This window comes from Clinocottus analis, unplaced genomic scaffold, assembly GCF_023055335.1.
Source record: "Clinocottus analis isolate CAN_PGR_092001 unplaced genomic scaffold, fCliAna1.0.p SCAF_3, whole genome shotgun sequence".
In the NCBI taxonomy this organism is placed as follows: domain Eukaryota; kingdom Metazoa; phylum Chordata; class Actinopteri; order Perciformes; family Cottidae; genus Clinocottus; species Clinocottus analis.
Window position 1 is genome coordinate 9137091 of NW_027176042.1, and position 15307 is coordinate 9152397.

Genomic DNA, 15307 nt, shown 5'->3' on the forward strand with positions numbered 1-15307 from the left:
GCAGCGCTAATGCCAGAATTAGTTGATACAGGGAAGCAGATATCTTTAAAAAAAAAGAAGTTAAAACACACGTTTTCAGCCGGGCCTTTAATGTCGTTGTCATCATTTTATACTTGATTTTATTTATGATATTTTTTTCTGCGTTCAGCAGTTGGTGTTGCATTCAACGTGTGACTTATTGCTCTATGTAAAGAAAGTTTATTTCTTCATTTATACACAAAATGACGGCAGCTACACGTGACCATTCAACACACTGCGCTATTGAATAGTTTCCAAGATACTCCACATTTTCCATCGGTGCTCAAGCATATTGCTCACAACAGCTTCCTAGAATGTAAAAAAACTGAAATTAAACTGAAAAGCTTTCAGCACTTACCATCAATGAATTGTCGAACATGTTTATTGCTTGCAAATGCACGTAAGACTCATTATTGTGTAATAGCCGCGCGCCATGTTTCCCTCTATTAATATAATGTCGTGTATTTATAGTAGCATGGTTAATGCCACACAGCTCCTGAAATAATCTCCTCTAAGGTTGCATCCTCTGTGGCCAAACACAATAGCAAACATCATTGTTGGCACTGAACACCACTAAAGCTACAGCGCTACTGCGAGGCCAACATGAGCTCATAAGCATCACCTACATGGGAAGAATTTGTTTATCATGAGTTGTTCGAGTGCGAGGCAAAAACAAAAACAAATTCTTGTGTTTTCCTAAAACTATTGATTGTAACTCAAGTAGTCTTTTAATTAATATTCTATGCACATAATGTGGTGGTTTTCATTCAAATATTCCGTTTAATTTCCAGGTTTTGTTTAGGTGTGTGGACACTGCCCTTCAAAATCATGCGGAGTGAAAAAATTCCCCCCTACAGGGATGCTCCAAATGCAACTCTCTCTCCTGCTCCCTCGCAGTGTGTACAGTGCATAAAATAACTGGGATACAAAAATAGCCGGCTTGGGTTTAGCGCAATGACAAAAACGTAGCTTTCCTTTTGTGTCAATTGAGACAAGCGCTCAGCACCAATAGGCGTCGGAGGAGGTGGCATATGCTAATGACGGACAAATGTCCACTGACCGTGACCTTGGGAAACACAGTATAAAGGAGGGCACATCTCACCAAGCTGTCATTTCGTTGTGGTCTTCCTGAGGTCAGCGGGCAACTTTTGTTTGGTAGGTTGATCTTTACGCATTTCACTGCCCTTTGGCTGCCCTTTAAAGTGTTTAGTACAGTAAAAGTCTCAGTGCAGCAGTGTAGGGATACTGTTTGCCTTTGCTGGCACGTGTCAGTGAACGCGCCGGGGGTGTTTCTATATTTGTGTTCGGACTTGGGTTGATGGTGGAGTTGCGCTCTTTGCGCACAGGTAGTGTTTTCACGACCACGTCTTGTTTTCGTCAAGAATCGAGGGCTGAAGAAGCAGAATCCGCTTTTACATGTCAAGAATGACTGACCCTAACGCAAAGCTTTGTTGTCCTACCAGAAGAGTTCCTCACCTCGTTTGCCTGGTGTGTCCGCCTGTTGGAGCCGGCGAGGAGCTGCCACCATGCCGCGCTTTGACGTGAAGGAATTCGGGGAGGCTGCGTTGTTTTTACGCAAGTCTGACATGGACATGATTGCAGCGCTCAACGTTGCTTTTGACGGTAGGCCTGAACCGGAGAGTTTAAAGAAAACGGAAGCTTGTACGGCGAAGTCTTAACTCATCAAAAATGTATTCCGTTTTGGATTTAATATTACATTTCATATCTGTTATTAAATCAGGCAACGTTTCAGCCGAGGGTTTGAGATTCCTGCTCGATATTGAAGTTACACTTGTTGCAGTGCTTTTAAACGGTCTGTAAACATGGCAAAATAGGTACAGACTATAGCACCCTTTCATCAAACCTTTTTTTTTTCAAAGCAAAACTTTACAATGAATCCCTATTTTATTGTAAATGATTTTTTGGAAAAGTGTTATACATATATAGTTTTGACATGATGTCGACAATAACACTTGTTGAGGTGAGTATTTCTGCAACACATGCTTATTTGTGCAATGCTTTAATTTTGTGATGATTTGGGTAGTGTATTTTTCGGCACCACGGAACTAATGCTACTTCTCAACATCCTCCTCTCTCTTCTGCGCCGTTAGGAAAGAAGCGAGCCTGGGTCCCTGATGAAAAAGAAGCGTACATTGAGATTGAGATCAAGGAGCTCAGCGGTGACAAAGTCACCGTTGAGACCAAAGATGGGAGGGTAAGTGATCGCCCTCTATGCAGTAATGAACGAAAAAACACCAGTGCGATCCTATGGTTCCTCTCCTCATCTCTGGCTGGCGTCTATAGATTATGTCCGTGAGGGACTGTGACGTCCAGCAGATGAATCCTCCTAAATTCGACTTGATCGAAGACATGGCCATGCTGACGCACCTCAACGAGGCGTCGGTGCTGTATAACCTGCGCCAGCGTTACGCTGCCTGGATGATTTATGTGAGTGTCCCATTATGGACTGATGGTACTTCCCCTCTCCCATGTTTCCATGTTCCCTTAAGAGGCATCATTATCCAGATTAAATTACAACTGCAAGCTTGAGCAATGACAGTACTGGCCATTTTGGCTTTCGGTGATGTATCCCGGTGTGTTAATGTTGTGCCTGCACGGCCCGTGTCCTCAGACCTACTCCGGGCTCTTCTGTGTGACGGTGAATCCTTACAAATGGCTGCCCGTCTACGCACCCACGGTGGTCGCTGCCTACAAAGGCAAACGGCGCTCTGAGGCTCCGCCGCACATTTACGCCATTGCAGACAATGCGTATAACGACATGCTGCGCAGTGAGTGCACACTAAGATATTCTAACAGCACACGGTACACACACGATAGTGCCAAAAAGTTTGACCCACAAACTCATCAGTTTGTTACAAGCCTTGTGTTATTTTATTTTCCTCAGATCGAGAGAACCAGTCCATGCTCATTACGTAAGTATCAACTGCCTGAGGTCAATCTCCTTCTCTGTCTTGTCATAAATTAGAGAATTAAACCGTTTTAAAACTGTACAAGCAGCTATAAAACATGTAGAACGTCCACACAGATATTTTCTTAATTAGATTTTTTATTTTTGCCCGCAAGTTTTGGGCTTTTTTACTAATATCTATATATTCACTTGTTTTCCTTTTTCTGTCTGTTTTCTGACATGCAGTGTACTTATTTTTTATTTACACTACAGTTACCAGTTTTCACCTGTTGTATGTACACTTTATTGTTATTTTTCCACACTCCTATAGCGGAGAATCCGGTGCTGGCAAAACTGTCAACACGAAACGTGTCATTCAGTATTTTGCCATTGTGGCAGCTATTGGGGAAACAACTGCCAAAAAAGGAGTAAGGCTGATGTGGCGACATTTTTGCTTCCCAGCTTCTTTTCTTTTTTTTCGCTGTATTTTTTTTTTATTTTCTTCATTTTAATTTTTTGGTCCCAGGAATCCTTCCGTGTTTCCCCTTTAAACTGTGTCCATACGTTCTCCTTACTGTCAAAATGGTGAATGTCTTTCCCCTCATGTGTTGTGAAGCCCTTCCAGCCTTTTATTCTTTCTTATTGATTTTTTTTTAACTATTTTTCTTTTTCCCTTTCCATCATTTTTTTTTCCCCCATCCGTCATTTTTCTTTTGGCTCGAATTTTCCATTATCTTTCCCTTTGCTTTAAGTTTTGGTTTTGACTTTTCTGTGTGGATTTTTCCTTACCTTTTTCCTCCCCTGAGTTCACCACACCTCATCATATAAAACAAGGTGGCCATTGTTTTTTACCACAGCTTTAACACCTATCTAATTCTCCAGTTGGTTATGATGTTTCCCTTTTGCTTGTGTAAGCATTATTCAATCTTGCTTCATATGATATGAAACTCACACGCTTCTAAACTTGTTGTTTTGCAGCAAGGTCCTGCCACTAAAACAGGGGTGAGTTTAAGCTACATGGGAAAAAAATTAAACAGCTACATTATGTTTAACAGTGTTTTAAAATGAAAGGGAAACAGTTAAAAAAAAAAGAGATGTAACTGGGCATCTTTACGTTTTACTCACGCAGGGGACTCTGGAGGATCAGATCATTGAGGCGAACCCGGCCATGGAGGCGTTTGGTAATGCCAAAACGCTGAGAAATGACAACTCCTCCCGTTTTGTGAGTACCAGGAAAATCCCCCTGTACTGTATATAGCACGCTGTGCATACATCCAAATCTGTTTGATAATTTGTTGCTGGATTTTGGAGCATTTCAAATGTATTTTCCCCACAGGGCAAGTTCATCAGGATCCACTTCGGGCCTTCTGGCAAACTAGCCTCTTCTGATATTGACATATGTGAGTTGATAGTCAGACATTGTATTAATCATGACGTTCTCTTCTAGGTCCACGTCTAATACGAACATGCTGCTCTCTCTCTCGTCTGTCCTCCAGATCTTCTGGAAAAATCCAGAGTGATATTTCAGCAGCCCGGTGAGAGGAGCTACCACATCTACTACCAGATCATGTCTCAGAAGAAACCTGAACTGTTAGGTTAGTCATTCTGTCTGCTTTGGACATTTCATGACGCTTTACGGCAGGACAGCGACGCGATCCTGTAAACTCTTTGTTCCAGACATGCTGCTGGTGTCCTCCAACCCGTACGACTACCACCTGTGCTCACAGGGCGTGACCACCGTGGAGAACATGGATGACGGACAGGAGCTGATGGCCACTGATGTATGTATGAGCTTCATTACGCCCACGTTGAGATTTGTGGAGTCGTGGTATAACTGAACTTGTCTTCTTTACAGCACGCCATGGACATCCTCGGCTTCCTGGCCGACGAGAAGTACGGCTGCTATAAAATAGTTGGAGCCATCATGCACTTTTGCAACATGAAATTCAAGCTGAAGCAGCGGGAGGAGCAGGCGGAGGCCGACGGCACTGAAAGTGAGAGCTGGCAGCGGGACACCTGGCACAAGAACAACCGTTTGATTTAAAAGCAAGTCTGTGATTTTTTAAATTTTTTTTTTTCCCTGTTTGGTCACCAGGTGCAGACAAGGCCTCATACCTGATGGGCGTCAGTTCAGCGGACCTCATCAAGGGCCTCCTGCACCCGAGGGTGAAGGTGGGCAACGAGTATGTGGTGAAGGGACAGAATGTCGAACAGGTGAGGAGGCGCGATGTCCGCTTTCATTGTTCAGAAATGCTCAAACGCAATGAATGAGATCTTTTCTCAGTGATATGAGGTGGAAAACGAGGCGTATCGACATATCAAACAAAAGCAGAATGCAGTATGAAATGTACACGATAGGGTCGAAAGACATTCAGTGTGTTCATTTTCACTTCATTCTAGTTGGTTGATGACGGTCGATCAATAAACTCGCCACTCCACACACACACTGGAACTATTCATGTGAATGACAGCTGTATTGCTCCTGTGTGTGTGTGTGTGTGTGTGTTGTAGGTTAACTACGCTGTTGGTGCTCTGGCCAAAGCCACGTATGACCGCATGTTCAAATGGCTCGTGGGACGGATCAACCGCACCCTGTACACCACCTTGGCTCGCCAGTACTTCATCGGGGTCCTGGACATCGCTGGGTTTGAGGTCTTTGATGTAAGTAATTATCTTTTAGTGACTGAAATCATACTCCTCAAGAACTATGACCCCCCCCAAACTGGTTTTCTCTCTATGGCCATATTTTGGTGTAATCAACAGGTGCTTGTTGTGATAAATTAGCAATACTGCACCATGTTTCTCCACGCTATTCCCTTCTAACGCTCCCCTCTGAACACATGTTCCTCTTTCATTGCAGCTCAACAGCTTTGAGCAGCTGTGCATCAACTTCACAAATGAGAAACTGCAACAGTTCTTCAACCACCACATGTTCATCCTGGAGCAGGAGGAGTACAAGAGGGAGGGCATCGAATGGACCTTCATCGACTTCGGGCTGGACCTTCAAGCTTGCATTGATCTCATTGAAAAGGTGAACACCGTAGATAATCAAATTATAAACAAGCTTCAAAGAGAGGTGCGTGTGACACTCTGCTCTTTCTGCAGCCGCTGGGCATCATGTCCATCCTTGAAGAGGAGTGTATGTTCCCAAAGGCCACCGACAGCAGCTTCAAAGCCAAGATGTACGATAATCACATTGGCAAGTCGCCCAATTTCCAAAAGCCAAGGCCAGACAAGAAGCGCAAATACGAGACACATTTTGAGCTGATGCACTATGCCGGAGTGGTAAGTACTCTGTGACAGTCTTACATCGTTAACTCGTACATACACCATTCACTAACATGGATGCCCCTGCTGCATTTACAGGTACCATATAACATTATTGGCTGGCTGGACAAAAATAAAGACCCACTGAACGAGACGGTGGTGGCGTGTTTCCGGAAGTCCGCCAACAAGCTGCTGGCATCTCTGTACGAGAACTATGTCGCCTCAGACTCAGGTACGGCAAACAATATTATAATGGCAAACAGGGGACATCTTAGGGAGGTCAAACTAATCACCATGCTCATTACCTCGCAGCGTCCGAGCACAAGGTCGGCGGCAAGGAGAAGAGGAAGAAGGCAGCCTCTTTCCAGACCGTGTCTCAGCTTCACAAGGTGAGACTGACACCTTAAAATGGTCCATTGCTGATGCAGGTAAATGCGGACGAGATTATTCCAATGTTTCGTGTGACGCGAGCGTCGTTGGACAGCTGAGACGGAGGCAGTTAAGACTTGCAGTGATGTTTAGGGCAATGATCACATGAACATCACTTTAAGTCTGTGCTGGCTCCTCTCTCACTTACATCGAGGATGTCACGTGTGAAGTCAAAGTCCTGCAGAATTAAAGACTTTGTGTGGAATAGTTATATCGGAATAGTTAATAGGTATTTATTCATGTAACTTGATTCGCGGTGTTTTCTATTTCCGGCAGGAAAACCTGAACAAGCTGATGACCAACCTCCGCAGCACCCAGCCTCACTTTGTTCGCTGCATCATCCCGAATGAGACCAAGACTCCAGGTAACAGGCGGCACAACCACGGCATATCATTGGGAGGTAAACAAATGGGACTGGGCTCATGTTTGAAACCTGCCCCGCACAGGGATCATGGACGCATTCCTGGTGCTGCACCAGCTGCGCTGCAACGGCGTGCTGGAAGGCATCAGGATCTGCAGGAAAGGCTTTCCCAACCGCATCCTCTATGCTGAATTCAAGCAGCGGTACAGACCACATTCAGATCACTTTTGAATATCCTGGCATGGACTTTGAGTCCCAGAAATCGGTCCTAAAACACACTTTTATTTGTCCTTTCAGCTACCGCATCCTGGACCCCCAAGTCATCCCGGATGATAAGTTCATGGACAGCAGGAAAGCTGCGGAGAAGCTGCTGTCAGTGCTGGATATCGACCACAACCAGTATAGATTTGGACACACAAAGGTAGGAAGCAGCTGCTTGTGTAAAGCAGAGCTGTGAAGGGCAAGATAATCCGCAAAATACAGCTCAACAAAAAATTCAAATTGGATGACGTGATAATATTTTGTCTATTTTTCAATAAACAAGTGAAAATAAATCTAAAAAGATCTCTGAATGTATGCGATCGATTTGGTTATTCTGTGTTTTTTTTTTAAAAAGGTCGACCTTTAATCACTGTTTCATTTGATCCCCGGCGTCTTGGCTTTATGTAGGTGTTCTTCAAGGCAGGCCTGCTCGGTCACCTCGAAGAGCTGAGGGATGAGCGTTTGGCCAAAGTCCTGACGCTGCTGCAGGCCGCCGCTCGGGGCAGATTAATGAGATGGGAGAAGAATAAGATTAGAGAAATGACGTAAGAAGACTTTTTTTTTTTTCAATAATCATGAATGAATATAAACTGTATTAATGGACTGAAGTATCAAGCTCAAAGGCTTTCACAAAGGAAATACTTCATGAAAATGAAGACATGAGTACACACCAAAAAAAAGGCGTCCCCCCCCCCCAACAGTTGCTCTTCTGAACAGGTTCAATAGCAACACAATCAGCCGTGAGCCTTTCAGCTTGTGACACACTATACCTTGGTGTTCACTCCCTCGCTCGAGCATGTGTGGCATGCAAGGGCAGTGTTATCGTCGTGTGTGAGGCGTGCGCTTGCCCTTGTATGGGTACCAGGCATGTGTGTGCCCTTACTGTCAATAAGGCCCCCATCCCACTCCCACAAACACACACACATGCACGCACCCTCCTCGCAGGTCTCCGGCCATTCTCTCGAACCGGCCTCTCTAAATTAAACAATGCTGACGGTGTTCTCGGAGCCAGGTGGCGACATGTGTCAAGTGGCAGCTGCTGGGTCCCTCCCTAAAAATACAACCCTCGGCCCCCTCTCTGGATGCCCGATGGCCCCTGGCCCCTTTTGTCCGCGGCGCCTGTACTTCTAAGTGAGTGCATTGATGGGATATGTGGCGGGTGACAGAGGATTAAAGCCGCCAGCAGACAGAGGGCTTTAGTTTCTAAATAAACACGGACGCTCACCTTTGAGAGGCACCCGGCATGGAGTCATGCCGAAAATGCAATCAGCTCCCCGACACTCACCTCCCACCCCGAGGTGTGCACGCTCACTCAAACTCACCCTCTAAACACTGACAGGGAGTCCTTGACCAGTCTGCTCCGGGTCCATATTTAGGGCCGTGAGACGCCATTCTACTGAGACTAAATCAATCTGGTAACCCCGTTTGGTCACAGTCATGAAACATCAAAAGCAGCATTAGGTGTACGATTTCATTTCAGATACGAGAGAGCGGCGAGCAGCAGGATTAGTGCCAAGATAAGTAACCAAATAAACAAACGGGGAAGTCCAGGATGAATCTTTATGACCTTCATCTGTTAACTTGATCTGAACTTCACTTCTGTAGGTTTTAAGAGCAGAGAGCTCAAGTACTTCATCAATTCATGTTAGACATGTCATGTTAGAAATGTGCGCACTTGTGTTTAGTTATTTTAACATTAATATAAAAGCTTCATACATTTAAACTGTCAGTGTTTAGTTTAGTTTAATTCAAGTGTTAGTATCAACTATTAGTGTCAGAAGCTACATGTTTCTTCCATTTATCCAAACTTTTAGCTAACTGCTTATAATATTAGCTAACTATTCAAACCTTTTATCAATTACTTCGGCTAAATAGTACAACCATTGTTTCTGCAGTTCTTTTAGGTGACTGGTTGAGCCAGTTTTCCGTGACTTGACTGTTAGACTTTTCCACGGGACATATACAGTATATACTTCAATCCATTCACAAGCCTTCACAGCATATCCACGTATCCCTCTGGTAGTTACATGAGTATCCCTGGAGCAGAAGTATATCTTGAAAATGTAATGATATGAAAATCCTCATTCTTCCAACCGATCCCTTTGTTTGGTCATGTTTTTAGTGAGGCTCTGATGATCATCCAGTGGAACATCCGGGCTTTCAACGCTGTCAAGCACTGGCCCTGGATGAAGCTCTTCTTCAAAATCAAGCCTCTACTGAAAAGCGCCGCCACAGAGAAGGAGCTGGCCGCTCTGAAGGAGGAGATGGCCAGGCTGAAGGAGGCTCTGGAAAAATCGGAGGTCAAGCGCAAAGAGCTGGAGGAGAGGCAGGTCAGCCTGGCTCAAGAGAAGAACGACCTCTCTCTCCAGCTGCAGGCAGTGAGTGGCAGTCCTCACGCATCCACACAGTCGCCTTTTGGTAAAACAGCCAGTAGCATGGGAATGTACTGAACCCGTACTCTTTCTCCCCTCTAGGAGCAAGACAATCTTGCAGATGCCGAGGACCGCTGTGAGCTGCTCATCAAAACCAAGATCGTGCTGGAGGCCAAGGTGAAAGAAATCATGGAGAGGCTGGAGGACGAGGAGGAGATGAGCTCTAATGTGCTCGCCAAGAAGCGCAAGCTCGAGGACGAGTGCGCTGAGCTAAAAAGAGACATTGACGATCTGGAGCTCACTCTGGCTAAAGTGGAAAAGGAGAAACATGCCACTGAGAACAAGGTATGACATTTAGAGTGGAATGAGTGGCCTCCAGGGGGCGCTGAGAGGCCACGAAGGGAACCACAGCACATCCAGTCATATATAAGGGGAAAAAGTAATAAATGTGTTTTGGATTTTTTAATCTTTTCATGAGAGTCGAGTATAGATCTTTTTTTTTTCTGGCTTTCAGGTGAAGAATCTGATTGAGGAAATGGCCGTTCTGGATGAAACCATACTGAAGTTGACCAAAGAGAAGAAGGCTCTTCAGGAGGCTCACCAGCAGACTCTGGATGACCTGCAGGCAGAAGAAGACAAAGTCAACTCTCTGACCAAAGCCAAGGCAAAGCTTGAGCAACAAGTGGATGATGTGAGTGTATTTCTCACCTTTTAAAAAAGCACAGGCACTCGCCATCCTATACATAACATGTTTTACCTCCCTTCTGTGAATCAGCTGGAGGGATCACTGGAACAAGAGAAGAAGCTGCGTATGGACCTGGAACGGGTCAGACGTAAGCTGGAGGGAGATCTGAAGCTCTCTTTGGAGTCGATTATGGACTTGGAGAACGACAAGCAGCAACTGGATGAGAGGCTGAAAAAGTGAGCCTTCAAATATTCACAGACAAATGTGATCTCGCTAATAAGAAGTAATGATCAACAATGAAACAAATATTCTCTACCAGGAGGGACTTTGAAATGAATGCAGTCAGCTCCAGAATAGAAGATGAGCAAGCCTTGGTCAATCAGCTCCAGAAGAAGATAAAGGAGCTTCAGGTGGGAACAAGTCTCTCAACCTCTATAGAGCACTTATGAAACATCATTTTGACAAAATAACGGACCATTGCTTTCCTCCAGGCTCGTACAGAGGAGTTGGAGGAGGAGCTGGAGGCCGACCGGGCTTGCAGGGCCAAAGTGGAGAAGCAGCGCGGCGATGTGGCCCGTGAGCTGGAAGAGCTGAGCGAGCGCCTGGAGGAGGCTGGTGGGGCCACTTCGGCTCAGATCGAGGTCAACAAGAAGAGAGAGTCTGATTTTCTCAAACTGCGGCGAGACCTGGAGGAAGCCATGCTGCACCACGAGGCCACCACGGCGACCTTGCGGAAGAAGCACGCCGACAGCATCGCAGAGCTCAGCGAGCAGATTGACAGCCTGCAGCGGGTCAAGCAGAAGCTGGAGAAGGAGAGGAGCGAGGCCAAGCTCGAGGTCGATGATCTGGCCTCTACTGTGGAGCATCTCTCCAAGGGCAAGGTAGACAGAAACAACAAAAACAAGGATAAACACACTGAGGAGAATAGAACCAATCCAGATCAATCCCTCAAAAATCTAACATTTCTATCTCTCGTCTGCAGGCCACGACAGAGAAGATGTGCCGCCTGTATGAAGACCAAATGAACGAGGCTAAAGCCAAGGCCGAAGAGCTCCAGAGGCAGCTCAACGACACCACCACACAAAAAGCTCGTGCTCAGGCCGAGTCTGGTAAGAAGTTTTTAACTTATCATCAGCCATAAAAACAAAATTTCCTGGACTGGTGAGTGAACTTTTTCTCCTTCATGCAGCCGAGGTGAGCCGGAAACTTGAAGAGCGGGAAGCCATGGTCTCGCAGCTCCAGCGGGCCAAGAACGGCTTTAGCCAGAGTGTGGAAGAGCTCAAGAAACAGCTGGAGGAGGAGAACAAGGTCAGCTCCGCGTCATTGCTTCAGTCCGTGGTCATCTACAAAACTGGAATTCAGAGTTCCTCTACCTCGATTAATAGCTGTCTAACGTCAGGATTTGTCTCTTCAGGCTAAGAACTGCCTGGCCCATGCACTGCAGTCATCTCGACACGACTGTGATCTTCTGAGAGAGCAGTACGACGAGGAGCAGGAGGCCAAGGCGGAGTTGCAGAGAGGTCTGTCCAAGGCCAACGCTGACGTGGCTCAGTGGAGGACTAAGTACGAAACTGACGCCATTCAGAGGACTGAGGAGCTGGAGGAAGCCAAGTGAGGGAGATGAGTCAACTCGCAGAATACGACGGTCATGATCGTCTGAATGCGTGAGCGTCAATTGTGATTTGCTGTCATTAGGAAGAAGCTGGTGACCCGTCTGCAGGACGCTGAAGAGACGGTGGAGGCTTCCAATGCCAAGTGCTCCTCCCTGGAGAAGACCAAACATCGGCTCCAGACAGAGATCGAGGACCTGGGCATTGATCTGGAGCGCGCCAATGCTGCTGCTGCTGCCCTGGACAAGAAGCAACGCAACTTTGACAAAGTACGGGCTGACGGCAACCAATACAGAGGGTTGCTTTTGCAGTCCTCAAGGGAAATCACCCAAACTAGTCAGAAGAATAATAGTTTATTTTTGAATCTTTCTTATTACCTGGTGACTTTGGTAGCATCGAGTTCTGGTACCATCTACAACCACAGCATATAATTTCATGACTCTTGCTTGACGGCAGAAATGTGCCTTATTATTTTCTCCAGCTGCTTGCCGAGTGGAAACAGAAGTATGAAGAGTGCCAGTCAGAGCTGGAGAACTCTCAAAAAGAGTCTCGTGGTCTGAGCACAGAGCTCTTCAAGCTGAAGAACTCTTATGAGGAGACGCTGGATCACCTGGAGACCATCAAGAGAGAGAACAAGAACCTCCAAGGTACCTGTTGTTGTAGCTCACATCATGAATACCCAGTTAGAAGGTTGTATTTAAACATATCTTTAGTGTGTGTGTTACCTTGATATTTATAAGAAATATGAACATTGTTTCTATCTCTACTTCCCAAGAGGAGATTGCTGACCTCTCGGATCAAATCAGTCAGGGAGCGAAGACCATTCAAGAGCTGGAGAAACTGAAGAAGACACTGGACATGGAGAAAAGCGAGATTCAAGCTGCCCTGGAGGAAGCTGAAGTAAGCAGTTCCTAGAGTTTGCTTACTTCCACATACCTGTAGTCTGGGATATTTGTGGACAGAGGTGACTCGCAGAATATCTTCAAGCATTAAGTGTCTTTCTGTGTCAGGGCACTCTGGAGCATGAAGAAAGCAAAACTCTCCGTATCCAGCTGGAGCTTAACCAGATCAAGGCCGACGTTGACAGGAAGCTGGCAGAGAAGGATGAGGAAATTGACAGCCTTCGGTGAGATTCGTTGATTACTCTTTTCTTCCTTCTGATTCTATCCCATGGACCACTCCATACAAACTGTTTCCTCTACATAATGTTCTTCAACTTCTAGCCGTAACCATCAAAGAACCGTGGAGTCCATGCAGACCGCCTTGGATGCGGAGGCCAAGTCTCGCAATGAAGCAGTGCGCCTGAGGAAGAAGATGGAGGGCGACCTGAATGAGATGGAGGTGCAGCTGAACCATGCCAACAGGCAGGCCGCAGAGTCCCAGAAACTCCTGAGAAACCTGCAGGTTCAGATCAAGGTGAGGGCCGGTTGATTAACTTACCTGTGTCGGATTCATGAGCACATGGAACAAATCCCATCCAAATCTTGTGCTCCTACGTGATCTGTGACTACAGGACGTTCAGTTGGAGCTGGATGAGACTGTTCACCAGAACGACGAGCTCAAAGAGCAGATGGCGATGACGGATCGCCGCAACAACCTACTGTCTTCTGAGGTGGAGGAGCTAAGGGCTCTGCTGGAGCAGAACGACCGTGCTCGCAAGCTGGCTGAGCATGAGCTGCTTGAGGCCACCGAGAGGGTCAACCTGTTGCACTCTCAGGTAAGAGGACGCCGTTAAAACCACCCTATAGTGACGTCGATCGCTTTAAATATACAAGTGGGCTTCTCAAGCAATGGTCACTTACTTTCTGTAGATCTGCATGAAAATGGTATTTAGAAATGAAGTGACACCACATTGAAAACCAGATGAACTGGCCTTTTAATTCTTGAAACTTCCTCTTTTGATGCAGAACACTGGACTGATCAACCACAAGAAGAAGCTGGAGAATGATCTGTCCATGCTGTCAAATGAGGTGGACGATGCCGTGCAGGAGTGCCGCAATGCAGAAGAGAAGGCCAAAAAGGCCATCACTGATGTAAGATCTGGAATAACCCCACTAAAGATGGGAATAATATTATACTTTCACATTTACATAAGATGCTAACAGATGGATATCCAGTGGGTTCGATAGTGATCTGGTTGACTGTTCAGCCTTCACCGGGTTTATATTATTCTGGGCAGTAAGATGTCTTAATGTCTATTTAACTCTGTATTCGTACAGGCAGCCATGATGGCAGAGGAGCTGAAGAAGGAGCAGGACACTAGTTCCCATTTGGAGAGGATGAAGAAGAACATGGAACAGACCATCAAGGATCTGCAGATGCGTCTGGACGAAGCCGAGCAGATCGCCCTCAAGGGCGGCAAGAAGCAGGTCCAGAAGTTGGAAGCCAGGGTGAGAGATGAGACAAATTAAATGTTTGTATCATCACCTTCACGCATGGTAATCTTCATAAGGAGTTATGTTTGTGATTTGGAAGTAGTGGATTGGTTTATTGTCTGGTAGGTCAAAGAACTGGAGAATGAAATGGAGTCTGAGCAAAAGAAGAGCCAAGAGTATCAGAAGGGAGTACGAAAGTATGAGAGGAGAATCAAAGAGCTCTCCTACCAGGTAAACCGCGGTTGTGGTTGCACATAAAGACATGCTGGGGCCTTAAATATGTACGCATGTTGTTAAGAGGCCCCTGTGCTCTCTGTGAAGGGCGAGGAAGACAAGAAGAACCTGGTCCGCCTGCAGGACCTCATCGACAAGCTGCAGACCAAAGTGAAGAGTTACAAGAGACAGTCTGAAGAAGCGGTGAGTCTTAGTTTATTATGGTTCCGTCGGTGATAAACCAGCCCGAGCACCTCTTCAGTTTGTTTCTTGGATTCCCATCCGTCTGCAGGAGGAGCAGGCCAACACCAACCTCTCCAAGTACAGGAAGCTCCAGCACGAGCTCGACGACGCAGCGGAGAGGGCCGATATGGCCGAATCGCAGGTCAACAAGCTCCGGGTCCGCACCCGGGACCAAGGTAGCAAGGTCAGTCAGCTTAATACATTTCATATTGCAGTATGCAGCCAAATTGTTTGACCTTTCAGAAGCATTTATTAAAATTAGCCAGCAGGCTGCATCACGAGAACTAATCTCAGACGAGACTGGGTGTAATCCTCTGTTGAAGATGACCACACATAGCCTCTCATGTGATCTCGAGTGCGGTCATGAGTAACTCTGACACTGTGTATGTGGTTGCTAATAAACATCCCGGTCTTGTGTATTTCAGCATGCTGACTGATGGGAGGCCGAAAGCTACAGCCAAACATATCACAGCCAGCCAGCTGCAACAGCTGTGCTCAACTGTGACGACGCACCCAAATAAAGACTTTGAAAATGTACTTTTAGTGTGGCTGTTGTTGTTTTCCA

The 15307-nt window shown here is 46.1% G+C and overlaps 1 protein-coding gene across 2 annotated transcripts; it reads left to right on the forward strand.

Annotated features, from left to right (window-relative positions):
- Positions 1-1120: 1120 nt before the first annotated feature.
- Positions 1121-15279, forward strand: myh7ba (myosin, heavy chain 7B, cardiac muscle, beta a). Of its 2 annotated transcripts, XM_068594532.1 has the most exons (44): positions 1121-1173; positions 1482-1641; positions 2130-2233; positions 2323-2466; positions 2651-2807; positions 2924-2951; positions 3258-3365; positions 3905-3908; positions 4056-4148; positions 4263-4326; positions 4423-4521; positions 4604-4707; positions 4782-4920; positions 5022-5140; positions 5438-5587; positions 5787-5957; positions 6032-6211; positions 6293-6425; positions 6506-6582; positions 6899-6986; positions 7069-7186; positions 7281-7404; positions 7653-7789; positions 9367-9622; positions 9719-9961; positions 10131-10307; positions 10392-10537; positions 10621-10711; positions 10793-11182; positions 11284-11410; positions 11491-11609; positions 11716-11912; positions 11997-12180; positions 12393-12558; positions 12687-12811; positions 12922-13037; positions 13135-13327; positions 13425-13628; positions 13819-13944; positions 14131-14301; positions 14413-14517; positions 14608-14703; positions 14792-14926; positions 15168-15279. In XM_068594532.1, exons 2-44 carry the CDS (start codon positions 1545-1547, stop codon positions 15177-15179), a joined length of 5817 nt encoding a protein of 1938 aa, XP_068450633.1. In that variant the 5' UTR covers positions 1121-1173; positions 1482-1544; the 3' UTR covers positions 15180-15279. The 2 variants fall into 2 exon arrangements, with proteins under 2 accessions (XP_068450633.1, XP_068450635.1); XM_068594534.1 differs by lacking the exons at positions 1121-1173; positions 1482-1641; positions 2130-2233; ... (1 more) ...; positions 2651-2807; positions 2924-2951 and having other exon boundaries at positions 3297-3354; positions 3905-3928.
- The last annotated feature ends 28 nt before the right edge of the window (positions 15280-15307 follow it).

Bases quoted from the DNA above. Each gene is read 5' to 3' on its own strand.
- myh7ba (XM_068594532.1), top strand. From the start codon at position 1,545: ATGCCGCGCTTTGACGTGAAGGAATTCGGGGAGGCTGCGTTGTTTTTA. The intron at 11,610-11,715 runs GTCAGCTCCGCG...TTGTCTCTTCAG, and splicing joins AGCTGGAGGAGGAGAACAAG to GCTAAGAACTGCCTGGCCCA. The intron at 13,945-14,130 runs GTAAGATCTGGA...GTATTCGTACAG, and splicing joins CCAAAAAGGCCATCACTGAT to GCAGCCATGATGGCAGAGGA.